At 39.1% G+C, this 13,868-nt stretch overlaps 1 protein-coding gene across 3 annotated transcripts in view; it reads right to left on the bottom strand.

Annotated features, from left to right (window-relative positions):
* The window catches only part of ptprz1b (protein tyrosine phosphatase receptor type Z1b), an 83,199-nt gene extending 70,585 nt beyond the window's left edge, over window positions 1-12,614 (bottom strand). For all 3 annotated transcript variants that reach the window (XM_030720008.1, XM_030720007.1, XM_030720006.1), the window contains exon 1: window positions 12,350-12,614. In XM_030720008.1, the coding sequence (XP_030575868.1) occupies window positions 12,350-12,413 (64 nt within the window). In that variant the 5' untranslated portion in view covers window positions 12,414-12,614. The remainder of the gene's footprint in view (window positions 1-12,349) is intronic.
* Window positions 12,615-13,868: the final 1,254 nt, after the last annotated feature.

Here is a 13,868-nt window from a genome sequence, read left to right on the forward strand (position 1 = left end):
AACGCACACACACACGCACACAAAGAGAAGTTCTAAATTCTTTAGCTTAACCCTAGAACACTGCTGTCGGGTGAGTTTCACCCATCTGAAATCAAGAGTGACCGTGTTAAAAAACTCACATTAGTGTTCCAGGTTTAACCAACTCTCACTACTTCTAATTTCCACTGAAAGATGCTGTTCCTATTTTTTTCTCCAAAAGGTATATACAGCTCTTCTGGCACCCTGGTGAGTTAGCTTCCGTTTTCAACTACATATGATCTTGCCGGTCAGAACCTTAATATGGATTTGGTGAATCAATATTCATAGGCTGAACCATTACCATCTTAAAACCAGACATCCATTTGATCTGAAATACACAACTGTTGTTCAAAAGTGTAAGATTTTCGACTATACTTGCATGTTTGCTATCATGTTGGCAAATCTGACCTAAACACCTGCCAAAGCTCTCAGAACTGGCTTGGTGGCAGTTTCCACAACAATAGCTGTCTCGAGGGCCACATTTTGGCATGATGACACACACATATATTGACATAAGCACAACATTACTCATGTTGGTATTCCTGGTAATTATTTTGTTGTCTGCTACTAGTGTAGCACAGTGAATCACACTGTGTGGTGCTTACAGAACTCAGCTAATTCAGAACGAAAACTGCAGCAACTCTATTTTGAACAATTTAATTTGAACATCATAATTATCAATTAAGTATCAATTCAATTCAATTTCAATTCAATTCAATTCAATTTTATTTATATAGCACCAAATCACAACAAACAGTCACCTCAAGGTGCTTTATATTGTAAGCTAAAGACCCCACAATAATTACAGATAAAACCCAACAGTCAAAACGACCCCCTATGAGCAGCACTTGGTGACAGTGGGAAGGAAAAACTCCCTTTTAACAGGAAGAAACCTCCAGCAGAACCAGGCTCAGGGAGGGGGGGTCATCTTCTGCGACCATTTGGGGCTGAGGGGAGACAGACAGGACATTAGCATTAGCTTCCATTAGTCTTTCATGTAGTTTGTACCAGTGGTATACAATATAGCTCAAAATTAAAGTAAATGAAGAACAATGGGTCCATCAGGGCTGCAACTAACAATTAACATACTGATTAATGTTCTGTGTGTCACTTATTATTTTGTCCATACAAATGCCATTATATATCCCACACTCCAAGGCCATGGCTTCAAATGTCTCGTTTTATCATATCAACAATCTAGATAGTCACACACTAAATCACAGCAATGCCATAATAGGAAAAAAACAATGATATCCAACAGAGTAATACAAAAAGGTTGTGACACACTATGCTGGGCACATCTGTATCCATTAATCAAGTCTACATTAGAGCACTGAAACAAAAATATGAGTACAATAGATCTAGGAGCAACACATGTAACCAAAGATAAAAAAAAATTATTTAGATAAAGGTCAAGTCTGAATTTTACCTTAGCATGACTCCAACTTTAATATAACAAGCTAAGAAGTCCCCTGAAAGTGTGTTTGTGTGAGTTCAGAAGAACAGAAGAGTACTAGCAAGGTACTCCCTCTCCAATAGCCTCAGTCCTTGGTGCCAGCCTCTTAAAAAACAACAGTAGCTTTTGTATGTGGGCACAGACACAGACAGACGGCCATTGTCAGCCGCTGTAACTTCAGACAGACCTTCTCAAGTGGAAAGACCACAGAGAGAGCATTGGCATTTGTTGATTGTACATTTGAGTACTGGTTTCACTGACTTAGTTACACTCTTCCTCTCCTTTTCACCTTTTGTTCTCTCTTATCCAGACGTCCCCTTTTTGTGATGCCAACTCCTCTGATCCTTATCCTTAGCTGCATCCTCTATTCAAATCCTGAACATAATTTTTCAGACTGAAAGCGCTAAATGGTGAAGATGAACTTTCACTGCCAACTTTCACTGATGAACTTTTACCACTACTACAGGCTGCCACTGGCCATCCGCTGGAAAGTGACAATGTAAGATGGATTTGAACTTCTCCTGGTCTAGCTAACCTTCTTGTGTCTGAGGACAGTTTGTGGCACCAAATATCTGAACACTTCCCAAGAAAGCCAGCCATCCTCTTTCTCAGAAAAATATTTAACCACATTTTACTGACCAGTGTTTACCTTGCAAGGCAGCTGGGTTCTCACGCAGTTTGTGAGATCACAACCATGGTGCTTTAGACCAATCCCCAGATTATAAAGAGGTACCACTATGTTGCCAGTATCAGTTTTATCAAAAAAGAAGGATGTCCAGACTAAAACTGGAGGGAAGGATCCCTCCCTCTGAAATAGGGATCGCTGGAAGTTGTGCATGTGACCACAATGAGCAACAACACAGCTTGAAGACAGAGAGACTTTAAAGCTTTACCTGCTCATATAATGGGGGAATTAATTATTTGGTCCCCTGACAAATGTATAAGTTTGCTCACTTACAAAGAAATGAACAGTCTCTAATTTTTATGGTAGTTTCATTTTAATGGAGAAAGAGAATATCAATCAAAAATCCATGAAAAACAACCCCACAAACTACTTAAATTATAAATTGATTTGAATGTCACTGAGTGAAATAAGCAAAACATGACTTAGTGCTTGGTGGAGAAACCCTTGATGGCAAGCACTGCAGAAGAAATTTCCTGTTTTTGGTCACCAGGATTGCACAAATGCAGCCCACTCCTCTTTGCAGAAACTCTCTAAATCACTTAAGTTTCTTGGCTGCTGTTTGGCAACTCAACGCTCAATGCTTTTTTTATTATAGAATTGAGGTTTGGAGATAGCTATGCCACTCCATGACCTTAATGCGCTTCTTCTTTAGCCTCTCCTTTGTTGCCTTGGTGATATATTTTCGGTCATTGTCATGCTGGAGGACCCATCTACCCATCTGGGTAGTGCGGTGTTTAGCACTGCTGCCTCACAGCAAGAAGGTCATGGATTTGAATCCACCATCTGGCTGGGGCCTTGCTTGTGCAGACATGTTCTCCCCATGTCTGCACAAGGAAGCTGGGTACTCCAATTTCCTTGCACAGTCCAAAGACAATGGAGTTAGGTTAACTGGTGATTCTAAATTGGTGTGAATGTGAGTGTGAATGGTTGTCTGTCTCTCTGTGTTGGCCTGTGACCGACTGGCGACCTGTCCAGGTTGTACCCAGTCTCACATCCTATGGTAGCTGGAATAGGCTCCGGTAGGAATGACTAGTAATGAATTTCTTTGCAAGTAAAATTTTAACCACTAGAGAGAAAAATATTCATAACCATCTCACAGACAAATCATTATGTTCAGCTGCTTTCAATACTTCTGATATTTATTTAAACTCTTTCTCTCAATTGATCTTTCTGAGTTAACTTCAATAGTTACTTCCTCCAAGCCGTGACTGTCTATTAGCCCCCATTGCTATAAGACCGCTCAAAAAAGTCCTACCATTAATTAATACTTTGATCTTAAATATGATCAATGTATCTCTATTAATGGACTACGTAACACAAGCCTTTAAGGTGGCAGTAATAAAACACTTGATCCAGCTTTCTTAGCTAATTATAGGCTTATCTCCAACCTTCCTTTTCTCTCAAAATTCTTAAAAGAATTTATTAAAAGTATTGCATCAATTTTCATTGTTATGCAGATGATACTCAGCTTTATCTATCCATGCAGTCAGATGACACACACCAATTAGTTAAACTGCAGGAATGTCTTATAGGCATAAAGGCCTGGATGAGCTTTAATTTCCTTCTTCTAAATTCTGATAAAATTGAAGTTATTGTACTCGGCCCTACAAACCTTAGAAATATGTTGTCTAACCAGATACTTACTCTGGATGGCATTACTTTGGCCTCCAGTAACAATGTGAGGAATGTTGGAACCATTTTTGGCCAGGATATGTCCTTCAACACACATGTTAAACAATTATGTAGGACTGCTTTCTTGCATTTTCTAATTTAATTTCTAAAATTAGAAACATCCTGTCTCAGCGTGTTGCTGAAAAGCAAATTCATGCATTTATTACTTCTAGGCTGGAAGTAATTCATTATTATCAGGCTGTCCTAAAAACTCCCTGAAAAACCATCAGTTGATCCAAAATGCTGCAGCCAGAGTACTGACCGGCTACATAGAGAAAGCATAATTCTTCCATATGGTCTTCTCTTCATTGGCTCCCTGTTAAATCCAGAATTGAATTTAAAATACTTCTCCTCACCTACAACGTCATGAATAATCAAGACCGAAGTCTTCATAGTACCATATCACCCCAAAAGAGCACTCTCAGATTGCTGGCTTTCTTGTGGTTCCTAGGGTATTTAAAGTCCGAACTGGGAAACAGAGCCTTCATCTTTCAGGCCCCTCTTCTGTTGAACCAGCTCCCAGTTTGGATTTGGGAGACAGATACTCCCTCTATTTAGGCTTGAAGCTTTACATTTTGATCAAGCTTATTAGGTTGGGACTGGATCAAGTGACCCTGAACCATCCCTTGGTTATGCTGCAATAGCCCTAGACTGCTGGGGGGTTCCCATGATGCACTGTGTTTCTTCTTCATTCACTTCTTAAGGGTCATCTAATTGTTGGGGATTTCTCTGTATTATTGGAGGGTCTTTATCTTACAATATAAAGTGCCTTAAGGCAACTATTGTTGTGATATGGTGGTATATAAATAAAATGCAATTGAATCAATCAGACCCATCTTCAGTGTTCTGGCAGGGGGAAGGTGGTTCTCATCCAAGATTTTACGGTACATGGCCCCATCCGTTGGCCCCTCAATGCAGTGATGTCATCCTGCATTGAGGGGCCAACGATCCCCCTGTGGGAATGGTGTTCTTTGGGTCATACACAGCATTTCTCTTCCTCCAAATACAGCAAGTTGAGTTTATGCCAAAGAACTCAATTTTGGTTTTATTGGACTGTAACACTTTCTCCCAAGCCTTCTGTGAGTCATTTACATGTTCACTGGCAAACTTAAGATGGGCCTGTACATGTGCCTTCTTGAGCAGGGGGATCTTGCGGCGCTGCAAGATTTCAGTCCATTATGGTGTAGTCTGTTACCAATGGTGTTTTTGGTGACTGTGATCCTGTGGACAGGTATGCTGATTTGAGATCAGAAGTATCTGTAATTGATTGACTGATTGTAATCTGTGGGAACCAGCATTCTGGCTGGGTCGTAGGGAATCAAATACATATTTCACTCAATGGCATGCAAATCAGTTTATAACTTTTATGTACTATGTTTTTTTTCTGGATTATTTGAGTGATATTATGTCTCTCTCCATTAAAATGAAACTACCATAAAAATTTGAAACTGTTCATTTCTTTGGAAATGACTTACATACTCGGCAGGGGATCAAATAAATATTTCCCCCACTATAGATGTGAGATATGTGTGAATGTTATAATTAGTGTGGACGTGTGTTTTTAATGATTTTGAGTGTAAATTGATTTCACTAGGAAAATTTAATGTTTTCTCGTAAAAGAGATGTCTAAGAGAGACTTCCCAAACAAGCTAACAAATTAGTTCAACACTTCTTGGTATGACCTGGAGTTTATTAGTGAAGCAATGAATGGAAACAGCAAACATTATGCAGGAGAAATAGAACATATGCTGCAGCGGCTCTTTTTGAGATTGTTGTGTTTCTATTTTGCAATGACTGGGTCATCACTGAAACGCTGACTAAAGCTGTTGTTCTCTGTGAAGAAACACATCCAAGACAAATTTTCAGTCAAGTGGTCTTCAAATCAGAGAAGCAACAAAGGAAGAAACTGTCTCCAGGTGTATTCTCCCAGAGGTTATTTCTGCAAGCTTATTTTACAACCTATAACTATATTTTTATAATATTCAACCTTGAGTGCTTGTCTGCATGTATAATACAAAGTGAGCTTGCTACCTGGATAACCTAGAAAATGTTTATAAGAGTATTTAATGCTGTGCAAGGATGTGAAAGGACCTTTTCAGGAGCATAACCAACTGAAACAGTGAGTAGAAATGAGAAAAGTGAAATTGAAACATTTATTAAAAACTAAACTAAACACTGAGATAAAACTGACTGAAGTTTATTTTTAACAAACAGAAACTAAGTAAAAAAAAAAAAAAAAATCACAGACAGACTTAAAATCTCAAGGCAGTGATTTCTTCTTTGCACCAACTCCTCATTAGAGGAAAGTAACTCCACCATTTCATTCCACTTTTACCTTTGAGACTTTGTACATATTTAAATCGCTGCTGACAGCCAGCAACAACCAAAGTAGCTCGTGATAAAAGTTTTGACTGACGTAAGTGATTCATTGAGTTGAGTTTCCTGTCCGGGCAGCTCAGTATCAAAGAGAACCAGCAGTCCTCATGGCACAGGCCGGCTCTAAAATAGCCGTGACCAAACGCTGTCACAGTCATAGCAGACTGCAGCTAAGTGGATTAAAGAAAAAGAGCACTTATGAATATAATGCTTTAGATGGAGAGCCTAGACAGAAAAGTAGCTGTGCGAGGGGGAGACGCAGAGGGCAGGAAGAAAAATTATCAAAGTAGAAAGCAGGCAATCAATTATTTAGTGTAACAGCTGTGGTTTTTAGCAATACCAAACCTGTAGTGACTGCCAGCAGTTCATCCTACCTCTACAAGTATACTCAACATTCAAGTCTTTAAATAGGATTTATTGTACAAAGTCTAAAGAGCACAAAAATGTTAAACAACTTCCCTTATTTAACAGGATTCCTAAACTTCCAAAATGAAACTTTTTAATACAATTTCATCCTCTCTCCAGTGTGTTGTCAGAAAGAAAATAAAATCAGATTATATTTTTTACCCCAAATGCCAGACAGTTAAGAAGGCTTTGGAAAATCTTTCTAACAAGATTTATTTCCCCTCAGTGAAGATTTTTGTTTCGTTGGTTCACCGAGCTTGACTCCATCAGCCTGCGCATGTGTGTGTATCTGTGTGTGTGAATGTGTGCATGCATGCATGTAAATTAGTGCACACATAATCTCATCTTAAGCATGGAGTTAAAGGTAGACGGAGAGGCACAGAGTATATCTTAAATGCAATCCTACATACAAAACAGGAGGGGTTCGGAGAAGAAAGCATGAAGTAGTGTTTATATATAATGTTGATGCTAACACTCAACCATGAAGGTTCAAAGTTTAGGCAGCTCTAGATTTTTAAATTAGGAAATGACCCGATATTTGTATCAGATATCCTCTAACGCTGCCTCAAATAGCTGTACTGGATATCAGTGACAATAGAGCGACCTAAGAGGCCGATCTGTTCAATTCAGTTCAGTGCTGCTCTTTCTGCCCCACTATTGACATCGTTGCACAGGCAGTGACACTGAGAGCAAAGAGAGAAACGAGTACAGTCATGAATGATACTAAAGGGCAGCAAAGCCTCTAATCTGAATTAAAATGTAACAAGTGCAATAAATTTGATTATTAACATAAAGAAATTTATTATTTTTCATTTTGTCGACTTACGTTTGTATGTTTTTGGACAGTGAAACTTTTTTGTTGTAATTTTGCCTCTGTCCATCACCACAGTGGGTTTCAAACAATCAAGACTTGATTTAAGTGCAGAAGATGCTCAGCTTCAATTCAAGTATTTTATAAAAAGCACTGCATTAATTGTTTTAGTTGACTCCGAGTGCTGAACTTGCATTTGGTAGCTGTTCAAGAGATGTCTGTGTGAATGGGGGAGGCCGTGGTCGGGCTGAAATAAACCTCCAAGAGAGAAAAAATGAGAAGGGGTGTAATCAATCATTGGATAGATGAAACCAAGAATAACTTTTACCAAAATGATAGGAAGAGAAAATTTTCACCCAAGTATTAAAAACAATCCTTATATTTAAAATTATGTTTCTTTGTCCAATTACTTTAGAGTCTCTGAAAATAGGGGACTGTGTATAAAAATGAATATAATTCCTAAACAGTTAAAACAATACTATTGTTAAACTACTTGAATTAAAGCTGAAAGTCTGCACTCCAACCGCATCTTGATCATTTGATCTCAAATCCTCTGTGGTGGTGTACAGAGACAAAATTTTAAAAATGTAAATATTTCACTGTCCAAATATTCATGGACCTAACTGTATACTGACCTCGTTGTTATGTAGTTTTTTGCTAATATATGCCAATTTGGTGAATCTATGTACTTGTATGTATTTATTTGTTATATTTTTTACAAACCTAGGAAAACAATATTTGATATTGCTTCTGTTTTCTGATGTTGCCCTGCAGAAAACAACAATTCTCAGTCTCTTTCTCAAAATGAGAAATATAGTTTACTAATTTAACACTGATATTCGACTGGATCTGGTATTTGGTATTTGTTATTGGCAGATACCCAAAGTCACAGTATCTGAATCTATTAAACAACTAAAAAAGTTGGATCAGTGTACTGTAATCCTACTTTAAAGTAATTATGCATGATTCTGTAGGCAAATTACTGTGGCGTTCAACTTACCTCTAAAGTTGACTAAAGTAATAGGTTTAATGGAAATAAGTTTGCTGATACTTGTAAAGTTGCCCTATATTACCAATTTACATTAATTATTCATTCTTAGTCCTCAGTCATTAGGTCCCAGTCATACAGGCCTACAGACTGGTCAGCGATGGCCTGGCTTCCTCTGGTCACTATGGAAAAATGTGTATTCCCTGACCAGTCAGTGCGTGGTTACTGGCAGTTGCTGTGAATTCGATTGCTAAAGCCACAGTCACGCAGGCACAGAGACTGCTCAGTGACCCCTTGGCAACCTCCAGTCTAGAAGGTGGCCACCAGGGAAAATATGCATTCCCCCAACTGGTTAGCAAGTGCTGCGCCTTCTGAAACTTGTTGTTTGCAAAGACAAGGCACATCTTTTGTTTTGAAGGGGAAATTTCTCCATTTCCAGTTTGTGTCACATTTTTTCAAGTTTCACTCTGTTTTAGCAAGCAGTTGACAAGTGTTTGCATACAAATTGATATTTTCCATTCAAACTATGAGCTCAAACTACAAGATACCATGGAAATCTATTAGTGTCCAAATCAGTCACAGGGACAGTGTATGTGCTGCATGTACCAGTATATATACTGTAATGTATATAAATAAGGAAAAGTGCAACAAGTCCCATTTAAAAGTGAAAAATATAACTGTTGTAGAAGAGACCTGCCTACTGTGAATTACTATGTATATGACTGGAATCACTGCTCCTTTCATATAATTCATGTGTTAACACATGGAGTATGCTCAGTACTCTATGAGTGCATGGATGTATGTGCCAATATTTTGTAGCCAATTACTATTACACCATCAGACACCCTGTCCTTATGCCACCGGATGCAACCCCTTTGGTTCAAACTCCCTAAGCACACTGGCCAGCCAGATGGTCTCTCACAGGCAGGCAATACAGTCCATGAACACTTCAGAGATGACAGTGTATGGTGATGTGTTGCTCATATTTTCTGCATAGGGGGGCTTTATGAACTTTATCTGATGATTAGAGGAATTTTAATGAGATTAGTACACACTACACAGAGACCACACAAACACACACTGATCAATAGCATGCAGCCTGTTGCTGTCTCACTCCATCTAACTAACTGTCATGCACTGCCAAATCTATTACTGCCACAGTGCTTTTGCTGCTATTTTAAATTCAAACACCAGAGCTAAGCTCAATACAAAATGACTGGTGGTACCACACTTTTGCAGCAAATCCATCACCACTAACAACAGAAGCAACTTAGGGATAAGGCATCAGATACAACTTGTCGTGTTTTGAAAGCTGAGTGGAAAGAGTGAGCTGAGTGAAGCCTGGGGTCTGCTGTGAAGTGGTAAGAACACCAGAGGAGAGAAGAACAGACACAACCACCATGCTGAGCTCAATCAGATTAGGTTTAAATCTCTAACCAGCAGGATCACAGGATACTAAAACTCCACGTTACGGGGGTTTCCAAACACTTGTTTCTTCATATATCCAAAGCCGGAATGTATCCAAATGTGAACACATGCTCCCGTCTTCTCTTTCTTGATAAACTGCAGACAGCACATGAAAGGCAGCAGGTGTGACACACACTGAGAAGTCAGATTGTATGCTGTGGAGAGGAACTGTGCTGTTGAAAAGCATATGGCACAGCGAAAAGGACTGTGTTCACTGGCAGAACTGAGAGCACCCACAACATCACAGCCATTTGTATGTGTGTTTGTTTGTTTGCATGAAAGAGTGTAACAGAAAAGCTGAGCAAGAAAATGTGTGTGATGTTGTGTGGTGTCCAGGCATATTGTGAGACAGATGGCAGGGGGACGCTGCGCTTCCTCCAGAGAGAGGAAACAACATTTCTCTCACTATGTATCTAAAAACATAAGCTTTAAGTTAAACATTGGAAAAGAAATGGACCAAATTGCATCAGATAATTGCAAAGAGAATCAGCAGCGAGCATGTGCTAAAACCAACAACTTCAGATCAAACTTTGACTGTGCAAAGGTGTTTCTCAAAAGATGAATAGCCAAGAAGAGAGAACATAGACCTTTAAAGTTTACTAGAAAATGATCTCAGCCAGTCGCAGCAAATCTGAGATCAGCAGATCGCTTTATTCCAAGGATCTCCATTTAATTAAGATACGGTCCTTTCCCTCTGGTGACAGCAGGTGGCAGAAGGACTTAAAGCCCAGTGGAATTTAGGTACAATGTGATCTTCCTTTATTTTATTTTTTTTTTAAACAAGGGCAGTAGCAATTACACTGCCATTATTGGAATCAACTAACCAAAAGTAAAGGGAGATTTACTCACTCGCCCCATCCATCACCATTCATCTATTTCTGTACCAACTTAGAGTTTATCAAATAAAAAAGGAGAGTCTCATCTGGGTAAATCTCATCACAGAAAATCCCATCAAATGGGAGCATGCATGTTTGTGTCCAGGACACGAAAACATTTGAAAACGTTTAATAACTGGAACGTCATGAGGTCCTGCGCTTTTGAACAACTGATTAAATATAAAAGTTGGATAACCTTGTTAAGAGTCAAAGTTATACAAGTCAGAGTTTGTTGTAAGGTCAAATCAAACTGTCAGACAGAGCACTGCAGGGCAGGCTGGCTGGGATTACAGGCATCCTTAAAGGGGTTCAAAGAGGACCTCAGCAAATTAGGAAACTTCTTCATTTTATTCTTCACTTTTTAATTTTTGTTGAAAAAATCTTTTTCCTCCTGTCTGTGCAGCATACCAACACTAATCATGCATGGTTACCACTCAAAGGCCGATTCTAAGCCAGGAAAATTCCTCATCTATCAAGCTCTACTTTGATGTTACTGTTTGCCTCAAATGTCACGATAATGTTTAGATATGTTATATTGCAACTATAATATAATTCACAGTGACAGAAACTTAATGTCTAAAGCTCCACTGGTTATTTTATTTTAATTCACTTAACTGTAACTTTGTTCTGCTCCATTAGGGGGCTGGATCTTGGAGCAGTCTGGGTTTGATGAAATCTGAACAGATCAGATACTGAACTGTTCCCGGACCTGTTTGTGCATTTCAGTTTAATCTTTTGAATTTTGTACAGAATTATGGTTTCTTCTATGTTACTTCCCCACCTGTTACGCAAATCTGCACCCAGTTCTGCGCCAAATGGGGATCTGTGATCTGCTTTACCGACAATTATGGGTGACTGTTTCTAACTAGCCATTATAAAAAAGTATGCTCAGACAGCATACAGGTAAAAAGCAGCCAACAAGGTCATTCCTGACCATTTTTGTCCAGAGGGAAGAGCCCTAGTACAACAAATTTAAAATGAATCGATTCAGCAGCCAAACCAGAAAAAGTACGTTTATAAACAGCCTTAAGCCACACAACCCGCTCTGTGTCGTTCTAAAGACACATAGATTTCTACATCTTTCTGTGTGGATTTTAAAAGATGCATTTTTATGACAGAAAAACACCAATCATGTCGCATCATGTCACTGAAATTGTTTATTAATATGTATCAAATACATTCAGAAGACTGCCCGCTTGCGAGCATTCACCAAATAAATCATCAAACACGGAGCGCCTCATGTCATTCATTCTTCAACTTGTCTTTGTAGAAAAACACATCTAAAGCATGATCAGGGAAATCTCTGCATGCACGCTTCCTTTGAAACTAAATCTGAGTGCACTACATTATTCGCTGGTAGCCTGTAGCCCGCTGCCGCGTCTGAGAAGCAAGTGGTAACATATGAAATTCTTCCCTCTTTGCCACCGATTGCAGATTTGGAAACACTGACTGAAAGTGTGCTGAATATCCGAGGGAATTACACAGACGCACCGCTCAATCTTGAAGCAGCGTTTATAAACATCCACAGGATCACATGTCAGCCACCACAATCAGTTATTAAATCGGGATAATTTTTTTTTCTTCCCCAGGTTCTTACCTATTTGGCTGAAAAGGAAAAGCAGGGAGAAGATAATTTGGGTCCTTAGAAGTGCTGTGTCCATGATCTCATCAGACGAATAAGTAAACAGGCAGGATGTAAGGAACGGACGGCGGGTCGAGTGCGCAAAGATGCGCTAAGAGGTCATCATTGCGTCCCTCCTGCCTTGGATTGTAGTGGCAGGGATGCAGATTCGGATCGGTGTAGTTGGGCTCGTGTTGGTTCGATTGGGTTTGATTTGAGGAGTGCGGGCTCGCTGGCTGGTTGGACGATTACGGACGCGCGTGTGTGTGTCGCAAAAAGAGACGAGCTGTGTGCGCGCGCCGCCCACTGCCATTAATGGAAATCACTGTTTCGCTCCTCTGATATTCTTATGATATTAGGGACACGCTGCGTGTCTCTGTGCAGTATGCGGCTGGCTATGAATATAATCCAGGGCAGCGGTACAAACACATTATACAGCGTTCCTTCTCTGTCTACGCAATTAGGTAAAGTTGTCAGTGTTAGCATGATAAGAATATAAATTGTTACAGAGAAAATAAAATGCATATGGCAAAGGCAAAGTGTTCTGTTTTTATCTTCCATACAGGATTGTACAAAATTGTTGAGCCACCCCTCATTTCTCAATATTTTCTTTGGAAAATGGGAAATAATTGCAGTGATTTATTGGAATGTGCAAACATATACAATATATAAGGCAAAAACAGAGTTTGTACAATTCTAAGAAGCTTGAAAGTCAATATTTGGTACTTCCACTGAGACCATTTCCTGTGAGGCTTTAGCAAACAATAAATAGATCAACTGCTGGATCGCAGGTCCTGTGTCAGGTCTTTTTAAGGACATCACTTTCAGATACTGTTTATCTCCTGTAATATATATATATATATGTAATATATATATATATATATATATATATATATATATATATATATATATATATATATATATATATATATATATATATATATATATATATATATATATTTTTTTTTTTTTTTTTTTTTTTTTTTTAGGTCTGCCACTTCTGGGCTGAAACTGAGTGATAAAGCAGCCAATGCCCAAACCAAATCTTTGAAAGACCTTCAGAAAGCCTGGAGAACAAGACCACTTTAAAAAAACGACAAGAAAGTCTGGCTCCATGGAAGCAAAATATAAAGAAAGGAGGGCTCAAGACATTTGCACAGTACTGCATGACCTTCTCCTCAGCCTTGCAATGAAATGGTATTTATACAAAAAATGGGTTGAATGACAGTAATGGATGTTTTACGCAAATGTGGTCCAATGGAACCCAGAGATGTGGCCCACATGTGGGCTTTCACGGACAGAGCTGACTGCTACAATGTAGCCAGAGGTCCACAATAGAGATGAGAGCTGTGCTGTTATATTTGGGCCATATCTGGCCTTTACAACCCTTCTGGTCACCAGTATCAAGCCTGCATGATACACACAACATATATCAGTGCCTTAAGTGCCAAAGGCTGTCCTGGCTCAAGGATTTTATGGTGTTTAGGAATTGTGT

The sequence above is a fragment of the Archocentrus centrarchus genome, chromosome 23 (assembly GCF_007364275.1).
Source record: "Archocentrus centrarchus isolate MPI-CPG fArcCen1 chromosome 23, fArcCen1, whole genome shotgun sequence".
NCBI lineage: Eukaryota > Metazoa > Chordata > Actinopteri > Cichliformes > Cichlidae > Archocentrus > Archocentrus centrarchus.